The sequence below is a fragment of the Acanthopagrus latus genome, chromosome 18 (assembly GCF_904848185.1).
Source record: "Acanthopagrus latus isolate v.2019 chromosome 18, fAcaLat1.1, whole genome shotgun sequence".
Lineage (NCBI taxonomy): Eukaryota > Metazoa > Chordata > Actinopteri > Spariformes > Sparidae > Acanthopagrus > Acanthopagrus latus.
The window spans coordinates 4,705,145-4,731,280 of NC_051056.1; the positions used below are offsets into that span (position 1 = coordinate 4,705,145).

A 26,136-nucleotide genomic window follows, 5' to 3' on the forward strand; every position below is an offset into this window, starting at 1 on the left:
TGCCCTTATGTCAAAAGATTTTCCTCCACCAAAAAAAATCACCCACTCACATTTAGCAGATTTTGACAGTTTGCAGTCCCTACTAGGTGCCTACTTGACATCACTATTGCCATCAAGTTTGACAGATTACCCATTATTTTCTGTGTATTGTACAACTGTTGAAATGTGACACAATCATTTTATGCAGAAGTGGAATCTGACGCCAGAGTCAGGCTTGTATTGCAAGCACTTCTGTCCTGGTAGGGGCAAAATTTGATGGTGTAGCTAGCTGACAGATACATTGTTTTCCAAAGTAAAGAAATGGTAAGTGACATAAAAACAAAAGTGTTTTCAGTGGGCCATGGCATTGGAAACATGACATCTATAAAACTCAATCCGACATGGCCGTTGAAAAACATTTTTCGCGAGCCACCGTGAGCCATGCTCTTTATTGTTGAAGTTTTATTTTTTGGTCAACTTGCCTATCAAGTTTTATGGTTTTCTTGCCATTTTCCATTTTTTTAAAATGAAGAGTGGAAAGAAAGGTATTGCATTCTGACGAGGGTATTTCCCTTTGGAAGTTTTTTTTTATTTTTTACTTTTTTTTTTTTTATTATTTGGATTCGTTGTCCATCGACCTAGGACCTAGACCAAAGCGGACAGCGGCATTATTATGTTGAAATGTGTCAACGTGTTCTCAAAACACTGAGGAGAATGGTCAACATCAAAGTTTTCTATAAGAAAGTATATAATTATCTAGATATCTACACAAACACACAAATATATATTCATATATATGTATATACCTTTTTATAATATGGCTATTGAAAAAAGTTTTAATTACGTCAGTAATTATTTAATAATAAACCACATTGGATTGGAAAGGAGTTGAGACAGTAATAATAAAAGCTAGTGGTAGCTTCATTTCCCCACCCCCAATTGATTTTTAAGGCTTGCCATGATGAAAAATGGGGTTGTTTTGATGTCATTCACCTCTACAGTAATAGAGGTACCCTCACAGACACAGTGGAAGCCACTGTAGAAATCCCATAACACGCTGCAGTCGCCAGATTTTCTCAGTCCATCCTCATCAGAAAAAAAGTGTCATATAGGTTGAATGTGAAAGCAGCATATTACAACCCATATTTACGTTTCTTGTTAGGCAGTAACCTCTAGTGGCCGTAGTAATTATAACAGTTGCAAAGGGGGAAGTCAGGTGAGTATAAAGAGCGACAGTCTGCATATGGTGGCAGTTTGGGTGGATCATTGTGCTACACAAGCACAGGACTTTAATTTAGAAGACTACACATGTCTTGTGACAAACCAAAAGTCAACGATGAGTTATTTTATCTTTGTAACACCCTGCCGAGATAACTGTCTTCCATCACCAGCGAAGAGAGCAGTTAGATGAAGTCACAATGTTCAGATGCTACAGGGATCACTGATCGATGACGATGGATGATACCCTGTTATCTGTCCTGGTTTAGTACTGCATTATCTAACAAACATAAAAACTCTTATGCCACTCAGCGAGTTGGACCATTATCCAACTCTGTTACTCTGAATGTAATTTATTTCAATCCAAATGCTTCCTATTTGGGATGAAGCAAGGGGGCAGCAGTGAAACTGGGACTTCTACAGTACCTACCTCATCCATATCAACTAGTGTGAAACTTTAAACGGGTCAAACCAGCAATAACTGTATTTTTTTCTAATCTTTTCCTCCCTCCCGCATTTCATTACCAGAGTCATATATGAATAGTTATTAGCTGTTACTGTAATATATGTAAGTGTTCAGTGCAACTCAGATTTGAACAAACCTGTGCACCGTCAAAATATGGTAATAACATAGTTACGACAGCTTCCTTTCAATGAGAAGAAAATATTGTGAGGGTATTTCACTACTTGGGACGTTATTTGTGCAAGAGTATATTAGTACAATTTGTTTCGTATATGTGTTATGTGTTTACGACACAACTGACCACATTCTTCCTGTAGTTTGTTTTTATGATTTTTTTTTTTTTGTGTTTAACAGCAGTCTACATACAGTACAGTATAGCCTATTGAATCCGCAGCTCAAAGATTGCCCATGTTGCAGTTCCACAACCAACCACACACTGTACATTATTACCTCAGTTTTTCGGAAAGGCTGTGTTAAAGATAAGATTATTATGTATTGCATTTCAAATTGCTTTTTAAGAAAACAGGAAAAAAAAAACATTTAAAAATATTTAGTCATTTCATAAACAGCAAAGAAATAGAACCTTCTAGTGTGATAGTCTAAAGGGATACTTGGATGTTTTTTGTCTTTCTTTTACAACAGTGTTGGACTTTAGCATGAAGTCATTTCAACTTAATTTTTTCCCTTCATTTCCTCCCTGTACTGAACAAACATTAAATCATTGGAACAGAAATAGACCTGACCATCTCCTGTCTGATTAGCAATCAACTGTGACCCGCCACCTTTTAAAAAAAACACACAATACATTTTATGTTTACAACGAGGCATAGTGCTATGTACACATTTTATATTCATATATTATAATATATTTTCTTTTTTAATATGTAAACCAGCACATTCTCTCACTTTTTAGTAGTATACATACTAAGCACAAATACTCATTCAGTTGTTTGCGATTAGGTTTGTTGTAATTTCTACTTTTTTTTTTTTTCCTTTTTAAAAGTTGACACCTTGTTTCTCAATCAGTATGTATAGCACTAAATTGTTTTTGTTAGATTTGGACATCAGTGAGCCTGGAGAAGATGCATCGCTCCAGGCCACTTCACTCGCTGTTATTTTTTAACACTGAATAAGGCGCCTTTGTACTTAGTGTGCGTTCCTAATAAAGTCAAAGGAGAATCGAGTGATGTAAACATTCAATTTTTTGTGTGTGTTACCAAGGAGTTGATTAGATAGAGAAACGACAAAGAAGAGGTTGAGGAAAGAGGGATTATCTGCTAAAAAGCAGGGTTTTGGAGAGACCTGGAGACAAGGCCTTGAACCCACCGAGAGACAGAAAGCGATAGAGTTAAAGTTAGCAAAAGAGTCGGGCTGCGTTTTATTGAATCTCCCGGGAAAGGAGGGGAGGAACAGGTAAATTGGTAGGAATGGTGAGTCCTTGAAGGAAACAAGAAAATGAGGGCGGGGGGAGAAGATTGGGAATCTTCCGCTCCAAATGCACTCGAGGACCAACCAGCCACCAAGCCACCGTTCAACCCCTCCTGTCCCCTCCTAACCGACCCGCAAGCGTCAGCAGTGTCCGACTCAAACACGAGACAAAGACAAAACACTCAGTTACACAAGGACACAAGATCGAGACTCCAAGAAACGGACACGCTTAAAACCGTTAAGAGGCAAGCGAAGGAAAGTGTTAGAGAGAGAGAGAGAGAGAGAGAGAGAGAGAGAGAGAGAGAGAGAGCAAGATTATTCCTCCCATGAGGGGCTTAGTGGTAGAAGGAGTCATAGTATAAAAAAAAAAAATCAAACACAGACCCCAAAACTACCCATAACCACCCCTCAGCTGGGGAAACCCTCACACAGAGAACATTTCTGACAACAAAACAAAAACATATAGGGATGGATGTGAGGTAGAGATGCTCAGCTGATACAGTACCTCCCAGACAAGAAATCAGATTCTCGTCCGAAACTTATCATTACTTACAAGCCCACCCCTCGCTCCTTCCCTGGCTGTGTTGCAGGCAGCGGTGTGGTGCCACGAGATTGGCAGGCTTGGAGGCTCTCTCCCTTTTTTCACGGCGGGTGCTACTGGCTGCGTCAGGGAATGTAAATTAGGCACTACTACCCGGACTGCACTTCAAGCCTGAATCAGTCACATGCAGTCAGCCGAATGACTAAGCAAGTCTACCTTTTTTTTTTTCTTCTTTTTTTTAAAAAGCACCAAAAAGCTCCACAATCTTTGGGCAAGCAGAAATGGGGAAAGCACAATAGACTCAGATACATTCAGATTCTTGAATACATTCCATTTGAACCGGCGGATTCATCCTCTAGAAATGAACATATTCCATGGAACCACGGGGAGCAAATTGGCCTTTTTTGTACTTTGAAATCCAACATCAAGCACTAATCACACAATGAAATAAAGATTATCGGGCAATCCAAATATTTCACCTACAGGACTTTGCACTCTAATGGCTGATAGACTTTATAAGAAGAAAATCGGACTGGACTAGGTGCGGGCGTGATGAATTCATACTGAGTTCATTACTGAAAGTGCCAATGGCTACCAACTTTATTTCCCCATTCTTCCTGCTTGCTGCAGTCCAAATGTAAACAGTAACTGTTGCATTGGCTGTGGCATTCGGGGGTGTCGTTAGGCTGCAGCCTTTATTGGATACATGTTCAGTGGGACCCTATGAGAGGTGCATCAAGACCCTGCACCATGTGGAGAGAATTCACCTGGGATAAACACGTAACCCAAACATTTTGTTTGTAAGAACGGACAACCCACTGTCTGAATGGAAAGATTAAAAACTGCATTTTCTTTTTTCAATAACTCTACCGCGTGTTCAATAACAATGGTCCTCTATATTTTGGAATATATTTCAAGGATGCTTTGAACCAGAGAAATGTTTCTTTTTTTTTTTTTTAATCAAGTGACATTTGAAACTTCTTGTGACCAATCGGGATTTTGAAAAACCAGATCTCAACTGGGATCCTATTTAATCTTATTTTGTAGCCAGTTCACAACATGTACATACAAAAAATTCAACAATTTAACCATTTAAATGTTTTTCCAATAAATTATTTATTTTGGAACCTTTTTTTCCGGTGAAATTTCTCCTTGGACCAAGTCAGTGTCTTGATGCATTGACGCCTATCAAACAGAGCCTGCAGCAGCCAGTAGCAGAAGCCAGAATAGTCAGCATGGCAGAGTTAGAGATTAGAGTCAAAAGGGGGAAAGTGGAGGACAGCAGAGACATTTACCTCCTTACAGTGCATAGATCAAATCAAGGAAGCACTACAATTACAAAAAAGAAAAAAACATGATTTTTTTCTTCTTCATTTTAGATTTGTAAACTTTATCAGTCATCAAATGATTACGTTAAATGTATTTTTTTTATATATATACTCTTTGTCCATAACGCACACACAATAGATTTTTAAAATTTATAACATCCACAATTTTTCGCTAAAACAAAGCAGTTTTTTTTTTGTTTTTTTTTCTGGTTATACAACCGCACAACTTCATGGCAAACATAGCTTGCAGGTTCACCACCCGTAACCGGAAAGAGGGAGTTTTTTTTTTCCTTTTTTTCTTACAAAACAAACAGAACAAAGAACACGCACACGCAGAAACACACACCACGACGACCAACGCAACGCAGGAATAGCAAGGATTTGCTACAGAGGTCTCTCATGCCCGCTCTCCCAAGGCGGGGCGATGATGTCACCAACACAGACAGCTTTGTTATTGTTGTTCAGCAGACAGCTGTATCGTTAATCGTTTGTAGTTGTTGTACCACTGCTGTTAAATGTCCTACTTCCTCCATTGTCCCTTCGCTCCTTTAAACTCTCAGTGGCGTCCTCGTTTTTAAGCAGTATCCTCCGGTGAAAGAAACTTAAAAAACAAGGTCCTTATCGTTACTTTATTCCAATGGTAAAAATGTAAACATTTTGCGAGGTTGCCTTGTGTGGAGGTACTGAGAGGCCTGTCTGAGGGCAGAGCCGTGTAGTCGGAGGCTTGTTGCTGCAGTTTACTAAGGCTGGCCAGTCAGGGGCACTGTGCGGTCAGCGGTGCAGGGACTTCTGGGCCTCCTTAAGCAGTGTGTCAAAGTCCAGTGCATCGTACTTGCTCTTTACAGGGCCCGGACCTGCCTCATCTGCAGGATAGACCACACACACACACAAAAAAAAACAAGTCAAATTGCAAATCTCTGTAGAGAACATTTCCTCTTAGTTTCTCTGGAGTACAATTTACTCAAGGGTACAATTTAATACTGATGCTTTGGGATGGTAAGTTGGGTCAGCAGGCAGATCATGTTAGTTTATCATTCGGGCTTTTTTGAATTCTGTCACAGTGCGTATGTTCATTACCAAGATCTATGTAGCGTTTCCTTGTCAGCCTCCTTAGGCCTGCAGGTCCATTCTGGAAAACAGTCTCTCGTTCTCTCCAGTGTCTTTGAACCCCAGGCTGGCGGATCTTTATCACCCCACAGCGCTCCCTACAAACACACAGGTAGAAACACACACAGAGATGCATTCAAATATTGACAGCTTAGCTTTGAGGCAATGAAGAAGGTATATACCATGAAGGATGGAGAGATGCATAGTATAATAATTCGTATGCATCATAATCAGTGTACTCGTGGATAGTACTGATCAGATACACACACACACACAGTAGAAGTTATTGGTTTGATTTGCTCATGGACTGTGTATTTTAAACACACTATCAATTTCAAAAGAACAAATGAAAAAAAAATAAGTGAAAAGACAGATGTTTGGGGTTGTCTGCAACAAGCAGAGGACAGGGGGCACCTTTATTAACTTTTTTAAGTCATATTTAATGAATCCTAATGGGGATGTTTGTCCTCTATATCTGACCCATCTTAACTATTTAGGAGCAGTGGCCAGCAACAGTGCAAAGCCCAGGGAACAACACTCCTGTTCTGAGGTCAGTGCCTTGGTCAGGGCTGAGTATTTCTGGTGTCTATCCTTTGATTGATATCCTTTTTTTTGTTATGGTGTAAAGAACCCAAAGCGTCTGTGGACTGCTGTAAGTGCAAGACAATCAGCAATCAGTGGTTATCTATTTTTCAGTATTGGGCTGAAAAGGTGTAATATGTAAGAAATGGTCAGAATTCCAAGGTAGCTCCAAAACTATAGGAGGAGTAATCAGTTACTGCTGCTCAGCATGCTCCATGTTGGGACAGAATCTCAATGGCTCAAACTGCTGCAATAGTTATTACAGTGTAGTGTGCATTATCACAATGAGGCCTGACTTTGGATTTCGGGTAAGAAATTCAAGGATTCTGTTTTGAAAGGTTTGTCATTTTCAGTTCTGTAGAAGACCTTTAAAAATATGAGCTTGAGGAACACATATTTTACCAAGGCCATGACCCTTTCAAGTCTCAATCTAGTGTGAACTAATGACATTGCAGCATTATCTGACGATAGTGCTTCCACCTAATTATGAAGTCATGCACACAAACTGCGACTCAGAGCGAAAAAAAACCCCGAAAAACAGGTTAACTGTATCTTCAAAAAAAGTTCCCAGCCAGCATCTCCTCGCTTCAGGTCAAAGAAGATCCAGATCAGGACACTTACTCGTTGCAGATGATGACTTTGCAGTCCTCTGCTTTGCCGAAAACCTGGAAGCGTTTCCTCAGCATGTTCTGGGTCACGCTGGTTGGCAGGTTGTGGATGTAAAACACCTGGCAGTTGTCCTGGCAACAGGGAAACCATGGCAACAGTCAGGACAAAGGACAATACGGAATACAGATGGATGTGGGAACTAAAGCAGGAAGGCTGGGTGTCAGGCCGAAACACTGTCTTCATTTACATGTGGCATATTATTCTGATCTTGCAGCTGCAGTGTGCATCTGACTGAACATTATATCCTTGTTTTTCATGTACAGTTTGTATGATTCATGTATGATTAATTTATCTTGGAGGAGGGGGTTCGTTGGAAGGGGTTACAGTGTTTGTACCTCATCAGACTTGGCTTTGTTCCTTTGCTTGTCGTCGGGACAGTTCTCCGAGTTCTCACTAATAGAGGACGAGGGAAAGAGGGAGAGAGAGAGAGGAGAGGAGGATAGTAAGTGAGATAAGGACGGACACAAGGTGAAACTGAAATGTCAGACATGAGGAAACAGGTGAAACTGCGGCAAAAAAGGGAAGACTTTCTCCCACTGACTGCAGTAAAACTAAGCTGTTCATTATCACCTCTTTCTCTTACATTACCTGCTAGCACTTTTCTCTGTCACTGTCCTCTATGTACAGAAATAGCATGACCACTGACCTTCTTCTGTGCGGGACAGTCAAGTAACTGTTACTGACGTGGATAGAAATGACACTGCAGTCTGTGATTAAAATGTTTACACGAGTTGTTTATAGAACCATTTCAGTCTTATGGATTATGGTGAAGTGATTTGTATGCATGCATCTGCCTCTACTCTTAATCCGCTGGATGTTGTCTATCACTCTGCTCTTAGGTTTCTGACCAGTGATATTTATAACCCTCATCATTGCATCCTGTATAAGTAAAACTCTGAGAGATGTGATAGTTATTTATTTGTGTTTATCTACAAGGCCCTTACTGGAAGGCTGTTATCTTATATCACATCTGCGCTGTGTGTCCCCTCGACCACATCAAACTCGGTCTGATGACTGGATTCCACAACATGTTCCTTGGGTTTGTACTGAGCCATACTGTTTCTATAGGGGAATCTCACACGATAAGATCTCTTCATTCAAACTTTGCAAGAACACTGTGCTTCTGGCCATTCTTTTTTTTTTACAGCTACACAAGAGCAGATTCAGACTGTAGAGTGTGTTGTGAAGCAGTTGGTTTGCCGTATGTTGTACAATATGCTGACATGACTATACTCAAGAGTAATTCTTGGATACAATAAACGTCCTTTCAAGAATGAAGAATTGTTCTTTTTCTTCCCCTTTCTCTCTCTCTCAGTTTCATACTGTGTACTACTTGGTGTTCTCTCTGTCCACTGCCTCCATCTGAACTCCACATTTCACTGTTAATCTGATCTCCTCAACCCACCCATCTTCTCACACTCATCGTCTCTCCGTCTCACCTGGAGTCTGTCTTGCTGGCGGGGGAGTCAGGACACAGGTGTAGGATGGGCGAGGGTGAGCGAGATGCAGACGAGCGATCCGCCTCTTCCTCTGAGACTGGGGGTGTGGCGGCTGCCGACTGGCAGTCCGACGGCGGCGATGATATCGTCGCTGTCATTGTCTGCTTCTCAAGTGGCTCTGCGACTTCTGACACCAGCAGTCGTTCTCCACCGTCCTTGCCCTTCCCATCCGATACCTGATCGTCGGCTGCTTTTGCTGCAACTCCATCGCTCCCTCCTTGCGCCTGCAGGATGGCACCTAGCATGGCAGCGCTACGCTTGCGACTCTCCCCGAGGCTGAGCGCACAGTAGTCATGGTCGCCAAAGCTGCAGTGGGTGTCGCTGTCACCAGCCTGGCCCATGCGCCGCAGTTGGGCATACAGCTCCGTCTGCTCTGGAAGCTTCCGCTGGTGGTGGCCACGGCTCAGCCAGGATGAACCCTTTGTGGCAACGTTGGTATTCGAAGCAGGGTGAACAGACTCACTGCCACCTCCTCCACCATCGCCGCTGCTGCCACCACCTGTGACTTCACTGCCCTTTCCTCCCTCTGCAGGTTTGAAGAGCTCATCCTCCACTGGTTTGTGGGGTGGGGTGGTGGGAGGGGTGAGACCTGACGGGGGAGGGAAGAGATATTCGCATGAGCAGGATACAAACTGCGCCAGGCAAGACACAGGCCAAGAAAAAAACTCAACCTGAAAGTTTTACAGCAGATGTAATATGTTAATTATTGAGAGCCAAGCCACTGGGAGCTTAGAGTGCCAGGTGAGTGTTGGACCACCAGACAGAGATATTTTAAGGCTTACAGCAGGGAGAACCAGCAGGGAATGTTGGCATGTAGTGTCACCAGAATGGGCTGAAAGGGGGCCAAGATAATGGCCAACAGGGCAGGGTTAGCCCTGGGGTGACAGGTCCCAAATCTGGCCAGAAAAGCTCTGTTGCATTGATGGATTTAGGACAGACTGGAGGCTTCTATGACTCACCATCACCTTTTAAGGCCTATGGTGGTATTACGAGACAAGACGGTCTTGAGCTATCTAGTTAGCATTCTATCTTCAGTAGTATCTCTGCAACACAATATATAGATATCTTTGACATGAAGTCCAAACTGTTATTTCTTTTCATTCTGTTAATAAGAGTTCTTTTTGAACATTTTAAATTAACTTACATTATGGTCCTCTAAAATACTTTCAGAATCTCTCTCTAACAATGTTGCTGCACAAATTCCTGTCCATTCCCAAACAAAATGAGATCTGGTCCCACGATCTCTGTCCCTTAAGATTGTATCTTTTAGAGCTGTGACCTGTTGACATCAATCAATATTATAATATAGTATATCCCAACAAACAACTAAGTAAATGTGAGCTGTGTTTACCTGCTGTTCCACATAGATCCACACTGAGCGTTTGCTCAAAAGGCTTGGTGCTGTACTGGGACTCTCTGGTGGTGAGGAGACAACAGAAATCAAAGAGAGAGAGAGAGAGAGAGAGAGAGAGAGACAGAAAGAGAGAAAGAGAGAGAGAGAGAGAGAGAGAGACACAGAAAGAGAGAAAGAGAGAGAGAGAGAGAGAGAGAAATTAAAGATTGTTGTGTCATGTTGGAATCTGTCGTATTTTTCACATCCGAGTCCACATAAATACAATAACAGCCTTAAAAGGTTCTCAGTAAAACCCTAAAGTAAAAACAGCACAGTTTCAGCTGATGTCTGCTGAATCTGAATTATGCCTCTCCCTGTAAATGGTACTGGCGTTTCTCGGAGCTCCTCATTTCTTATCACAACAACCATATGTACTCCGCTGTCCTCTCCCCTATTCTTCTTCTTCTTTCTATTTCTGGCTGTCTGTTTCTCTTTCTCCAGTTGCCATGAAAGGCAGGAACAGTACTGAGTGGATTGGCTTCAGGCAGGGATATTACTTACCCTCCACAGAGAACAGGAGAGTTAAAAAAAAAAAACAACAAGAAGTAACAAAATGTTTTGTCTTTTTGGTGAGCGCTTCAGAAGACAGATTCATTTAGAGGATGGACGGATGCCAGGGGTTTAGACAGGAAAATCATTCCGCTTTCTGACTGGTTGTAGCTGGAGAAGTTCCAGGGTTTGAGGCTGAATGGGTGGGGAGGTTAATTTGGAAAAGTAAGAGCAGCGAGGGCACTCTGTCTGGCGCAGATTAAAATCCAAGCAAGCTAGCCAAGGTCCTGATTCATTAGGGATGTTGGAATAAAATTGCTGAATCTGGGCTTGGTTTATCTTGTCACAAGTTCAGAATATTATGCAGTTTTATAAGATTATACATGACATGACTGCAAACCCTGCTTGCTGATATGCATTGAAAATGGATCCAGGCTGTCCTTTTGAAGCATGATGACAGTTCTGTCATTTTGTTCATGTTCTTTCTCTTTAGGTGAGATATCTGGGATCTCGTGGGGTGTAGACATCATAACTCAAACTCAAAAAGTTATGGTGTACTTACTGTAACAATGTTCATTGGTGTTGTGCTATTATGTGTTATTCAGTAACTGCTCTGCTACAAGCCAAACAACTCCAACTTGGGAAACTCTTCTTGAAAAAACGCGCAGTCATGCTCTATTCTGTTAGGCATTGTAAATACAAGTCTTAGAACTTATAATACAGTAATTTTGTATATTCTGCAAACCGAATTAAATAAAACTGATGCTGTGTTCTCCAATAGAAATCGTTTGAAATTTCACCATGCAGCACTAAACCCAACTGAAAGAGCAGTAGTAGAGCAAGACAAAAAGGCATTCATTAATTGATGCTTTTGCAGTGTTCAACATTAAGTACTCTGCTACTGCATGCTAGATACTGCATGAAAAATGAAGGAGTAGTTTTATAAAGCTCTGACTTTATGATGAAACACAGCAGGTACTTTGTATAGAGATACTCACCCAGTTGACTTGGGGTTGAGAGGCAGACAGAGGCAGGCTCGCTTTTCTGCAATCAGAAAAAAAGGGAACCATTACATTACAGCTCAGAGGATGTGTGTCTGTGATTTTTCCCTTTGTAAGAATGAGTATGGAAGTGTGTTTGTGTCCCGGGCTATATTCACACTGCAACTGAGTGTCTCAACTGGTATTTCTCACCTCTTCTGTGACTCAGATCTTAATAATCAGCGTGATCAGCAGTCACATTTCCTTGGACATTCTTTCAGCTGTGGTCTAAATCTTATGGATTATGTTTTTAATCTAATGGTGGAGACACAAGAGCTACAATATGTGGGACTTACATTACAATGCTCACATCTCCAAGGACATTCAGTCAATCCTAAGCCATTCACATTGTCACATTTGTCATAATTTCAGTGCAATTTCAGCAGCTTGGCTGAGACAGTGTTGGCACAGAGGATGATAAGACAAAAATGGATAAAGAGCCGAACAATGGACCAAACTTAAAAAGTTCATATGAGGCCGTGTGTTCCCTGAGTTTGTTGAAGACTCAGGTGCATGTATTTGGGAAGCGGTTTGGGGTTCCTCCCTAAAGAGCAATTTTGCATAATTTTGGACCCTTTCTGTGAACAGGAAGTTGGAAAAGCTTGAAGATAACAACACCCAAGGACTTGAAAGACAAAAGCTTTCCCCAAATGGCTTGGGTGCAGCACCTATTTAAAAAAGCCTATGAGATATGGATCACAATTGGTCAGATATTTGCAGCTGTGAATGGAGAAGAAACCCTGTGGTCTGACTGTAGCCTGCTACTTTTCTATCCATCTCACCGTTGTGGCAGCAGGGTTTGGTCAGCTCTGTTGCACCGTGGCTCCCATCACCCGACATTACATGCTCTGGCTGAGTCTCGGTCGTGGTTCCCCCTCCTGCTTGGGTTGGCAGGAATTTGACCCCCGCTCGTTCCTCCTTCTCCTCCTTGGCCTTCCCTTCTCCTTCCCTTGCCCGTCCAGGCCGCAGCCTTTTGGCGAAGCGGCTGGGGAAGGAGGCGAGACGTCGGGAGCGCCGAACTGAGAAGGAGCCACCATCCTCTACTGTCTCCTCCAGGCCTTGAGACACCTCAGAGGACGAGGAGTTTCTCCTCTCAGGGGAGGAAGCGTCTTTGCGAAGCTCCGGTTTAGGGGTGGTGGAGCTGGGGGAGTGGGCTGGGGCTGATTTAGCCAGGACAGAAGGAGCAGATACTCCTCCTCTGTTGGGGCTGTGGGTGTGGGAGTAGGGAGGGCTGTGCAGTCTGTAAGGCTTGCTCACATCGAAAGAGCTGCTCTGCTGCAGGAGCTCACGGAGAAGGGAGTTGGCCTTCATCTCCCTTCGCCTTGCAAAGGGAAGCCTCCTTGGGGCACTGTTGCCTGCCCCTGTCAAGCCCCCACTAGTCCCAGGAGTAGCCACCAAGACAACTCTGCTATGAGAGTTTGTGGCAGCCAGGCGGGGGGCTTCAGGTCTGGCCCGAGACCTCTGGAGGTCACGGTCCTTGCGCTCCCAGCCCTGCTGCTTGCGTGTGGGCAGGCAGTAGGTGTGCATGTACGTGATCAGCTCCACCACTGAGTGCAGTTCTTTCTCCGAGCTGAACTGAGGCTTGACTGGCTCAGTGGGAGCAGCAGCCACAACTGCCGCACCCTCCACCTCACTGCCGGAAGACTCTTCCTCTTCTTCCTCGCCTTCCTCCTCTTCGTCCTCCTCTGACTCACTGTCCTCGTCTTCTTCCTCCTCTTCGTCCTCCTCTGTGTCCGGAGCTGGAGTGTCCTCTAAGTCCTGGGCGGTGGTGAGGTGGCGGTGGAGCTCGGTGCACAGGCGGCCCGCTGGACGCACTGCTCGGGGCTTCCGCTCCAGAGGGAGGTCACTCTGAGGGTGGAGACAAAGAAACACCTCCAGTGAGAAACTTAATCCTCAAACTGCAGATTGTAGCCTAAATGTTTTTGCCCCTAGTCGTACAATTGCTGTCTTTAACAAAACAAATGAGTCGTATTAGAAAAATGTTACACAGCATCAGTCTTTCTTCCTCCTGGTTTGCCAGTTAAAAAAAAAAAAAAAAACCTCTTATGCTGGTGTTTTGACAATAAGGAAAACCTGAAACCAAATTTCAACTAAAGTGAACCCAGTGAACAGATTAATGAATAAATAAAAAAGGTTTAAATTTGTGAAAGGAGGGCAAATGGAGATGGTCTAGACCTGTAATCCTGATCTCATTTAATTTGTCCATGAACTAGAGATCAGACTACATGACCATATCCAAGGTATGACCTTTCTGATCAGTTCCTCTACCTGGCATTTTGATCAGTACTCAGACATCAGACCACACTTAGGATAATCCCCCCCAGGACCCAACAAATAAATGCTCAGGAATGGCTCAAGGCACTGAGCAGACCACAAAATTGCCCAGATCCCAATCTGATCGAGCATTAATGCCGGAAAAAGTCTGCAACCCTCAAGTGATCTGCCGCCAGTGCCCTAGTGCCAGATACCCCCAGAAGTCCCGTATCCATGGTTCGATGGGTCAAAGCCAAGTCTGATCCATGGTGGGGCCTCCATGGCTCGGACTTCTTCCAGCACATCCACCAACTGATGCGTGATCGGATCAGGATGTGTGGAAACAGGGAATACTGTTGCAATTAGGGGTTGTACTTGACCAGTTACAGTGTTTTGGTGGGTTGTGCAGTTGTGCAAGTCAACAAACATCCACATGAATACAAGGACTCAACATTGCATTGTAACTGGATGATCAGTGGTGTTCACCTGCTAGTCCTTTTAATGTGGCTGATCGGTCTAAGTATGTATGTAAATAGTATGGCTAGTTGTCTGTTTTTTTCCCAATTTCACCCCCAAAAGATACATGGATTTTTAAACATATGTGAATTGCTTTAAAAATATGTTCCTAAAATTATTTTTAAACTTCAAGACTTTGTTATATTTTTTGCCAAATGTATCAAAATAATGTGAGCTACAGGCGTATTAGTATTTTTGTAATTTAAAAAAAAAAAAATTGAGATCCTGAGATCCTGATCTTGTAATCACGAGATGTTTTCTCATAATTACTAGATATTTTGTTTTATCCAGTGAATGCAATGCACTTAAACCAACCTAATGCATTAATATTTTATACTGTCTGCATACAAGCATCGTTTTTTGTACTCGAAGGTACACTTAACCTGAGATTTACTAATGATGCTTTAGAATTCACATATATATATATACATATATATATATATATATATATATATATATATATATATATATATATATATATATATATATATATATATATATATATATATATATATATATATATATATATATATATATATATATATAATTTATTATTTTTTTCTATTTTCTATCAAACTCTACTGTGGCTGTGCTGGAAATATCTCATCACACTGTCCACACTTGTTCAAGGGAACAAAAAAAATGAACAACCTAAGAACAGACTCATGAACACATGGGTGTATCTTCAATTTCCTGCCCTGGATACAGGAACACTGAGCACACAGCAGTAAATTCTCCTTCCGACTTTGTGAGGGATGATTCAGTATGCAGCTGCAATGAAATGGCCGATTCTATATTACTCATACAGAGTGAAGAGAGAGAGAGACACTATGATTCACTGTTGCCCTCTTGCCCTGTCAGTCAATACTCCGCCATCTGCCACAGCAAAGCTACGCTACTCTAAAACTGAAGCTCAAACACACACACACACACATACACAGCCAGCATCAGTGAGGTTAGGAGGGTGTGTGATGCATACAGGCTTGGCTTATTCAGGCACTGCATCCAGTGGATATTCTGTATCTTCCTTGCTTGAGCCAGAGTAGAGGGCTGTGGGAAAGCACACTGTGCTTTATGCTTGTACAAGATAAATGACTGGTATTGTAATCGATGACCACTTGAAGCACAATGCTAGCAGCTATGCAATTACTGCTAAGTCATACAGCAGTAGCCATTGTAAATGCCCTCTCTTTCCCAACACCACATCTATCACAAGCAGCAGACTGTAGGTCTCTGCAAGCTTGAAGGCGCGACGAGTTTTTCATCTAAAATGAGATATCTGTCATTTGTAAAATAAAAACTGTTGCTACCTAGACTGGAAGGTTTGCCTTTTTCTTTCTGTTCCTGTCACAAGGAAGGTTTAAACAATACAAGTACTTAACAACCAGTGCTGATGGTCAGTGTTCCTTTTTTGTAACCACTGATAGCAAGTTTTTATATTCTAACCTGAAGTGCCAGGCGGTTTGATCTAACCATCTAGAGAGGAAAAACTTGAGACTGTTTAGAAAAGGACGGGCACTTGTTTGGACGATCCATCAATCTATTCCCATCTATCACAGGTTGACTTCAACCAATCAGAATGACAGTAAAAGAGCTCTACCACCAGCTGAGCCACTCTTGCACCTCTTGAGGTGTCGCCATGGTTTTCAAACAAACTTCTCACTTCTCTCGCTAGTTGTCACCCCTACAAGCCCGTAGCTGCCCTCTCTAGCCGCCAGTAGTTTCAAAGGACACTGACTGGTTGAAACCTTTCAAGTCTGGCCACAAGTGCATAGCTTGAGACCTGGCTACATGGACTTGATCTCACAAGTCCGGCTGACTGTAAAATTTTCCAGTTGCTCCACGATAATCTATCCTTGTTAAGGTTAAAAAAAAAAAAAGAAAAGCCAAAAATGTGCCTTGACACCAAACCTTTGCCAAGAATGCCATTGTGATTAAATTACTGGAGGTGGGACTGATGATGTCAGTGCCTTTTTGCAGAACTCATATGAGCATTTTCTTGTCAGGGAACCTATAGTGTAGGGTTGGTTAAGTTGAGGCAACTATAACTACTTCTTGAATTGTGAATGATTCATAATCTCTCTTCAGTGTATTGTTCTGGCTCTAAACTGCGAGACACTTGCTTGACAACTTCTGCACAACAGCGGTGATGCTGGCTATAGGCCCCGCTTGCAACAGTGAATTACTTCTGCCTTAACTCGCCACCTCTGAGGGGAAGTGATTGGAAAAATCCAATTTTGTTATCTCGCCAGACTTCAGAAGACACAGGGAATGAGGCGTTAACTGGTGAATGTGAGTCTGTAACAGAACAGACTGCTTCAGTTCTACTTTACAGCCTGAAAAAGACTGAACAAGCCTGGAGGTATAGTGGAAGATGAATAAGTGAAGAGAGAATTTCCCAACGCATCAAATCACATTAAAATATCACTGTAAACCAGGATTTTTACAGCAAATGGTGTCTCACCTTGGCCATTGGTCTGACCGGCCGTAGATGCAGGCTTCTGTTGCTATAGCGATGACCGTGGACTCTGTCTTTGTGTGCGTCGATGCCCGTGGGCACGTTGGGAGGAGTCAGCAGCAGCTTCTTCAGCTAGTGAGGAAGACGATGGGAAAAATCAGTCGGTGTGCACTTTGCAAATTAGCATTCAGCATATGCTTTTGTATGTTTCCACAAGGATAGATAGCTTGATATCTTTTTCGAGCCTCTGCCCTGTAAAAATGAGATTCAGGTCTTCAGGATACATCCTTGGTAAAACATTGCAACTTCTTACACAATTTATTCAGAACAGAAAAAAAGGTTTTGTCGTGGAACGAAAAAGTCCAACATTTGGCGTCTTCGGCCTTTCACTCCAATTTTTAATCTATATTCTGTCAGCTGTTAACTTCCGTCAGATGGATGTTTGTACAAGGGAATAATGTGCAGAAGAGGCCACAAGGTTACGATACTATACATTTATCACATCCCTAAAGCTGACAGCTACATGGCACATGCACGTTTCCCATTAAAGAACTGGATTCGACCATTTCTCTCTCGGTAATAACAGAGAATATGACCTCTGCTCCTCCCTTTCTCCCCCATCCCACCAGTCCAGTCTTTTTACCAATCCCCACATGGTCTTCATCTCATCCCTTGTAATTTCTTCTGTCTCTTTCCTCCTCTGTTGCCCCTTCTTCCAACTCATCCTCTCTATCTTTCTTTTCTTCCGCTTTTCGCTTCCACTCATCTCATCAATCCATATTTTTCTGTTTCCATCCATAAATCTTTGCTAACATCCCCTCTGACTTGCCATTCCCCTCCCATTTCTCAGCTTCATCTAAACCTGTGTGCTTCCACATCAAATCTGCCCTCTTCCTTATCTCCATCAATCCCCTTCACGCAGCCACCCTTCTTTCCAAGCTCTCCTTCCTTCAGATCAAACAGGAAGCCACAGAGAGTAAAACAGAACAACCCCCCCTCCCGAGTCCTTCCCTGGGTATTACCTTTCAAATGGATATTAACACAACCGCTCCTCATTCCCTACCATCATTTCAATGCGTTTTGTTTTTTTTTCATCTGTCTATTCATCCATTCATTCCAGTGCCTAGCTTCATGACAGGGCTATCAGCTGATATTAATCAGCTTAGGGAGAAAATCCCCCACTAAGCTGTGTAGCGTTTGCTCCAGGAGAAGACGATGTGGAAAATACAGATGTGGTAGAAATGAGGATTTCAAATGATTTACAGCGAAGGCCCCAGCACACAGAGGGTTCAGTTAACGCAACACACCCTCTGGCAGCCATGTTGGAGGTCTTCGTCTCTTGGTAATGAGGGACTATGATGGGGAAATTATAAATCCTTCGCTGATTTGCATTTGTTGAAGTAAGTCTGGCAAAGTGGCAGGAGTTCCAGTATTTCAGGTGTTCTTTCATTGTCTTGAAGAGACTGACAGTTCTGACCATATCTCTTTCACATGCTCAAAAACATCCAGGAAGCACGACATATCCTGCTTCCTTGTTATATATTTAGCCTTTAGCTTTGACATTCAATCATCCACTGGACCTCAGTGATGGCACCATACCAGCTACAAATATACATCAAACCTGCTGACCCACCCCTAGTTCACCTTTCATGGAGAACAATATATCCAAGAAGGGCTTTTAGTACCACTTTATTGGCTTTTAGGATTGGCATACATCTTTATATAAAAGTGACTGAAAACGTATGGAGAGAAAATTCTGAGGCATAAAGTTTAAAAGGATGCTACTCCGAGAAAATTGAACAGATTATTATTTTTAGTGGTGGTTGTTTGCAATAAATCTGCAGATCATTGTTCAGGGGTCATAGTTAAACCATGTTTTACGTACGGCACCATAATTGTTTATTACCGTAAATGCTTCAATGAGTACAACATTAGCTGGCTGTAACCAAAGAATACTATCTGGGTCGAATGACTGACAGGACTATCGCCTGCATCGCTAATGGGGACACGGCGGCCCTTTGTGGGCGAGCCAACTTGGCTCACAGGATGTGATGATGCTCCTCTGAGAGAGTCCCATTGAGGGAAGCAGAGAGGAGACTGAAGGTTTGTGTCTGTTGAAATGCTGAAAGCAGCATTTGGGCCCCTCAAACACTCTCTACTCTTCTCCGCAATACTCTACTCTACTCTGGACGCCTTCCAGAGCTCCACCGGGAGCATCAATGGAGGCCTTGTTCTGCGGTGGGACACACACACACACTCACAAACACACTAGAGCGCCTGTGCAGTTGCAATCACATATAAACAGAGAGACACACACACACACACGAATAAAAGACAAAGGCAAACACATCAATGGAGAAACATAAACACATGGGGCCTCATTTATGAAAACGTGCACAGACCTGAGATTATTTTCACTGTGCTTATGTTTGATTCATAAAAACACTCAGGTTCTTATAATCCCGTTTGTAACTTAAGCTCTTGTGATCTATAAATCTGAAAACAACTTAATTAAATATAATGCAGCATAAACAAGAGTTTGATCAGACACAGTCATGGACCAAAAGAGAAACTCAAACTTTTAAGAAGCTGAGGTCACGGCGATGGTAGAGGAGACTGAAGTCAGGCAACATTATGCTATTTGGTGGGAGTATGTCACCCCTACAGTGAGCAAGCTGGGAAACAAGAAACTGGCCGACCAGAAAGAAAAATTTCACCCAAAAAAAGGTAATTTAACCACAATCTACTCAACAACATTTTTGTGGAAAGCTGAATGAAGTTTTGTAGGTTGGGACACGTTTAAAATGACTGAAAAAGAAAAGATTACATGTGGCTTCATATCAATCATTTTGACAATCAAGACAACTAAGCACAAGGCAGGCGGTTTTAGTGTGAACTAGTGTGTGAACTGGTTAAGACTGATCATAATTATATTTTTGTCCGCAAGTGTGTTTTGATGAACTGTAATTACAGTGTGACAAATCTAAATAACAATCCAGTCTGCAGTTCAACTAATAAGAACAAAAATTCAAGGTACAGATGGGTGACGAAGGAAAACATTAATTAAATTAGCAAAGCATGTACTACAGACACTTAAATAGTCATGAAGTCCAATGTTTAAGAAACATCCAATGTTGGTTTTCCAATTTTATTTCACCCATCTGTATTTCTGAACACATTCTAACTTGTCCTATTTCCTACAGTATATCACTTTTCTGACATATGATGTAAGAGAGATAATCTGGTTAATGTATATATGTAAATGCTGCTAATAATAATCTGCTGTATTATATGTTAACATGCCATGTGAGTTTATGATATACTAATTAAATTACACACAAATCAATAATAAAGAATGTAAAGGGATTTATGTGTAGCTAATATGTTTGAATCAAAATAAATAAATGAATAAATAACTAATAAATAAATTGCATCTCTAATGTGTAATACAAACAAATTGACAGAGCACATAAAAACAGACACACATCCTGCGGTATCACGTCTCACCAGTAGAGGGCAGCGCAACACTCAGGCCTGAACACGAGTGACATCAGTCATGTGACAGTTAACTACTCAACTGATGGAAATAGGGGCCGAAGCACATACACAGAGACACACGCGCATCTGGCAGCTTCAGTAGAGTAAACAGCATAATGTCATTACACAAGGCTTTTCTGTGTGAGTGGATTTGAATGTCAGGTTGCCATTTTTTTTTTTTTTGCAAATGACAATTTAAGTAGTGGAATCAGACCGAGGATTCAGGATAATATAAAGTGAAATATTCCGCTTCTGTCGAGAGGGTCTAGAGTCAGTCCAGAAGCAAATCATCAAGAAAATCTTCAAGAAGTCAGGGGATCTTATTGTGAAACTTAATCAGTCAATTGGAATGAGGAAGAAATATTTGAACATGTTGTCCTTGTAGATCTTTTTTTCCAGGGGAAACTGTAAAATCCGGGACTGGAAAACATTAATTAATCGATAGAGAGAGAAAAAAAAAAAACAAAACAAAACACACCAGGTCATGGAAGAGCTCTGATATGAATATAGGTACATGTAGTGGTGTAAACACTAATTTACACTGGGAAATGTTTGGTATTGCTCCAGTTAAGTGGCTGCTACAGGTGAATAGTAATAACATAGCAGCACAGGCTTCTCATAACTCCACACATAGAAAACTGAAAAACTCTAAGGCTCGACTTGTCTTGCTAGTCACAAACTTGCTGCCTGGAGGTGCACCAGGATGATGGCCCAAGGGGAAATATTTCAGAAGTTTTGATGCTAACAACACAGATAGTGGTAGAGACTGTAGTAGCAGTCTGGAAGCAGCAGTAGTAAAAGTTGTAGCGCTGTGTGGTTGTGAGAGACAAACAGGGACCTGTGTGTATGTGAGGAGACTTTTGGAAAAGTGTGTTATCTTGCCAGCTTGCTAGAGGAATGAAGCAGCAACCAAGTGAGTGAGAGGTGCGTGTCAGGGGACTGAATAGACTTTTTCACCTCTACAGTTACAGTATTTAAAGAAAAACAAGGTGGAATGATATGTGCTGTACAGGTGGAGGATAAAACATCAGGGGTTGCTGTTGTGGCTGCAACGGATTATTCTTTTTGAAAATGCAGATTAAAATGTTGATTATTTTATTCAATTAATCAAGTTGGTCTGTAAAATGTCTAAAAATTGTGAGAAATGCATGTAAGTGAGTTAGCAAAGTTATCAAAGTCCAAGATAACGGCCGCAAATGTCTTGTTTTCTACCGCAACTCGGACATAATCCTGTCATAGAGGAGTGAAGAAACCACATGATATTCACACCTCAGAAGCTGGAGTCCAATAAGTTTGACTTTTTTCTTTAAAAATAAATAACTCAAACTGATTATTTGAGTCAAACAAACTGATCGCTTGATTAATCGTTGCAGTTCTAGTTTCTGCAGCAATAAAATGCAGAATACATTATTGGCATTGGTTATAATTCTGTAACAGTCTAAGCTGAGCGTAAGCTAATAGTTAATGAGCAACAGTAAAAATCTCTTATCTAAAAACAGAAACATCTTTTCCAGGACAAAACTGCATCATGGTTGTCTATGTAACCGCTTATATGGCTCATGTCTACGTTTATTGGCCATAGTATATAAGGGGAGCCTTAAAGGACATCAGGAGACAAAGTATATGAGCAGATAATTCCACTCAAGAGCAGGGTTGTTGGTTGGGACATACAGGCACAGAACTGACATAGTTTTTCATGTTGGGGGTCGTTGACAATCGGCCTATTCATTCATTTAGTTATATGAGGACGAGTTGTAAATCTAGCATCCATCTGTCCCTGAACCTCACGTCATTACTTCTTAATTTACTCTCTCAAGTATCAATCTGCTTCCCATTCTGTTCAGGTGTCCACCACTTAATCCCTTTAATGGCAATGAAACTGATATTGGGGATGTTGTTTTCACTTAAAGTCACTGGTGCCATGTCAGACAGTATCAAGACTGACACACCATGCTGACCTGACAGACGATGCAAGAATTATGGAAGAGGTTCCTACAATGACTTATACTATAGTGAGGGAGATTCTTCTCAGTGTAAAACAGTAACTGTCCAACAGAACCTACCACTTCTCATTTGACCTTCACTGTCTTGGAGGCTGGGAGAACCGGCAGGCGTATCTGATTAACCAGCCTACGTTCATTCTTACTTTGACAGAGGTTGACTGATAACCAAGGAGTCTTCAAGGTGAAACCAAGGCAGCCAGTCATGTGTGAGGCGACAGTGTTTCACAACACAACAGTGAAGATGATGGCATCTGGTGGCTTGACCTCTCCGTATCACTGACTTATTGTTTTGGAAATAAACACTATCTATATGTCCATCAAGAGCAACAACACCAGTTCTGTCTCACTGTGTCCTGTTTGTTAATACTATGCCAGCATGGTGTTAGCTACACTCTCGTGGGTATTGCTGTGAGGCCTGGCATTTTTTTGGCTTCACCAGCTTCCAAACTATCCTTAGTCCTGTACTGAACCATCTGAGGTCATTACACTCATCATCATTTCCACCAATTTGGAAGGAATGCTCCTTCCTCGGGTCATTTGTCTCTCTGATGCCAGTCAGATCTTGTAATGCTACCAACAGTGGTACCTCAGTCTTTAACATATCGGTAAAAATATGACACAGGATGCTGGCTCTTTACACCTCTTTTCCACAGAGTGTTGTTCTGTGTCCATAATAACAGATCCCTTGTGTTCAGTGCAAGGAAATACATATTTGTGAAACGCCACTTCAAAAAATTAGAGAGAAGCTAATATTCCTAGTTTTTACATGCTCAAAGACGAGAACAGGATGAATAATGCATGGGGACAAGTAAGTAAGGAAGTTGGCCTGCAAGGTGTTTGCCCGTTTGGTGAAATATTTAGTTAAAAGACATAGGAACTATAGTGCGGCTCGGGGTGGATTTTCCGGTCTGAATCTGAGAGTAGTGACTAAGCCTTACCTTTACTGCCAGGCATTCTGTTTTTTTCGCATCCAAACCCAACTGAAGTCCAACACAGTTAATGTAAAAATGAAAAAATAAAAATGTAATAATGAAATTCTGAGTTGTCAAATAAAGTCCAAACCTCAGCACTCATCAGAACATGTAGCCCTGACAGTTGATGTGATTGAACCTTTACCTCATTTCAATTTTTTTTGTCTAAACCCAGTCATAACAGCTATCCATGCTCTAATATGAACCACTGACGATATGCATGCACTCGTTACACAGCTAGCATGCCACCAATGTTAGCTACTGAGGGCTGTCAAACTTCTCACTCAAATGCAAATATAGAGCTGCAATACATTACTTCTGTTAGCTAATCAGTTTCTGCTAACTTCCTGAGGCACACTGTGCATACGGTCCAGCACAGAGGTCAAAATTTTGAGGCCTATTAAAGATTGGAATATTTAAAAAAGGAAGGAGTAGTTTCACAAACACATCAAGGATCACAGAATGGACTTTGAATTGACTTGCATACATACAGAGTTACGTTGAAACCAGGTATTAATTTACAGACTTGAGTGAGGCAGTTCTTTTGACCTTTTTCACTACTTTGTGCTCATTTACTGTCAGTTTTCTTCCAGCTTTAAAAGCTGGTCCTGTTCTCAGTTTACTTCCTGTTGCTAAACATCCAACCTCACATTGTGGAGGATACAGGACCTCCTCTGACTTCACTGACAGACTTGTTTTATAGTACGACTCAGTGTATAATTGCAAATGGGATGGCAGCGCAGCTCGGCGAATATTTACGCTCTAGGTATTCAGCCATCCGGCATGACTCTAGGCTGCCGAACAATAGTATCTTTGTAGACTGCCACTAAATCAGAGTGCGGAAGAAAACCCTGTAAGCAGCCCCATTTGCTGTGAAATTTAAGTCAAATTAAGGAAGCGGGTTGGATTCATCTTGACAAGTGCAATAAGGCCGCATTACAGCAGTAATCATAAGTCGTTTATTGCAGTGAAATAGCTTCCTGCTTCAATTAAGCTGCAGAGCCGAGCACGCGCCTGCATTCGTCTGACAGCAGAGTGAACCGAGGGGAAAGTAGGGCACAATATTCACTGTAAAGAGATACGACAATTTGTTGTTGAGATGGAGGTTTAGGGGTGACGCGGTTCAGGTGCAGGCAGAGGCTGATAACAGGAGGGGAGCAGGGGAAAGGGAAAAAAACAAGGTTTGTTCCTAGAAGTCTGGTTCAGGGAATGATGGAGGGGCCCAGAGAGAGAGAGAGAGGCATCCAGCAGTACTGTGTGAAAAGAGAGATGGGGGGGAGGCGGGGTTCAAAACAAGCAAACACATAAACTGGAGCACGTGCTGGAAGACCACACACACATGGCTGGATTACTAAACATGTGAGGACTTTAGCTACTTTCACCCAGATACTAAAACCTAAACTTGATGGCATGGCAAAGGGGATGGCATCCACCATGAGGGCTCTTTCCTTCTTTGTGTTAAAAAAAAAAACCTTCCTTTGTTATATAATTGGTTTGATTTGAAGTGTAAAACATACTCCTAACATAAGCCTACTGCTACTTAAAACTAAAAGGTATTCAGTACTGACCTTGACTGAATTAAAAACAAATCATTTTTCTAATCATTGCACAAATCCAAATCTAATTCCTGGACAAACTCCTTGAATATGTATTTGTTTTCTGTCAGTCTGAAGGATTTTAGCCTTCCTATCTATTCTCTTAAGGACACGTGGTCCTTAGATATACAGAAATACGACACACACATCGGACCGGACTGGATGAAAGGTCACTGTGTGCCTCAGCTCCTCTGTTTTCCTGGAGTTAATGGCAGACTTTGAACAAGGGGAACATCAAGGTTAGCAAACGCGACACAGATTGAGATACTGGGGAGAAAGAGACGGGAGAGCATGGGAAAGGAGAAACACAGTGTGGCGGGCATGAGAGGAGGGAGTGGATGGTGTTTGAAGCATGTATGAAAGGCTTCACTTCAACGGGCGGCGGCTGTTTGAGCTGCAAGAGACTTTTTGAATCACAGACCAATGATGAAAAAGATACATGGGAGTATCTGAGGTGAACATAAAGTTCTAAAATGAGGGTAAACGTTCCGATATTGGTTGCAAATGTGAAGTCAGGGACCCTCAGGGCGAGTGCTTTGAGTGTTATGTCAATTACAATGTCAAAAAGCAAAGGTGAAAAAAGGGAAAAACCCGAAGTACAAAGGTGCTCTTACAAGAGATGGGTCTTCTGTCTCGGCTCCCAGGGACTGACTGTAGTCCTCGGTTGCAAGAGGAAGGCTGTCTTCTTCTTCCTCTTCCTGGTCAGGCTCCTCCCCCAAGGCGGGGAAGACGGAGAGCCCTCCCACTTCGGCATCCACCATGCCATCCAAACTGTCCGTGAGAGCGGCGAGCAGAGCCGCATTCTCCTCTTCTATCTGGAGGGAGTCGAGCACAGTGAGAACATGGGTGAGATATAGCATGATAGTACAGGCCATGCTAACTTCCAAACTATTAAAGGAACAGTTTGTCCAAAAATTTTAAATCCGTCATTATCTATTTGAACCGCACATTTCTGGAGCTTAATTACAAAACAGTGTTGCAGCACTCTTTTAAACAACTGAAGAAGTTCAGGACTTGTTTTATAAAGTAAAGAACAACCCAATTACCAAAGCCAAATGGCTCCATAA

At 42.0% G+C, this 26,136-nt stretch overlaps 1 protein-coding gene across 1 annotated transcript in view; it reads right to left on the reverse strand.

The window, feature by feature from the left end:
• Positions 1-550: 550 nt before the first annotated feature.
• ppargc1b (peroxisome proliferator-activated receptor gamma, coactivator 1 beta) overlaps positions 551-26,136 on the reverse strand; it is a 94,874-nt gene continuing 69,288 nt past the window's right edge. Inside the window, exons 3-12 of the mRNA XM_037076985.1 lie at positions 25,684-25,884; positions 16,970-17,095; positions 12,519-13,584; positions 11,695-11,740; positions 10,166-10,230; positions 8,755-9,403; positions 7,651-7,708; positions 7,268-7,386; positions 6,035-6,162; positions 551-5,820 (exon numbers count right to left, since the gene is read on the reverse strand). Coding sequence (XP_036932880.1) covers positions 5,729-5,820; positions 6,035-6,162; positions 7,268-7,386; positions 7,651-7,708; positions 8,755-9,403; positions 10,166-10,230; positions 11,695-11,740; positions 12,519-13,584; positions 16,970-17,095; positions 25,684-25,884 — 2,550 coding nt within the window. The 3' untranslated portion in view covers positions 551-5,728. The remainder of the gene's footprint in view (positions 5,821-6,034; positions 6,163-7,267; positions 7,387-7,650; positions 7,709-8,754; positions 9,404-10,165; positions 10,231-11,694; positions 11,741-12,518; positions 13,585-16,969; positions 17,096-25,683; positions 25,885-26,136) is intronic.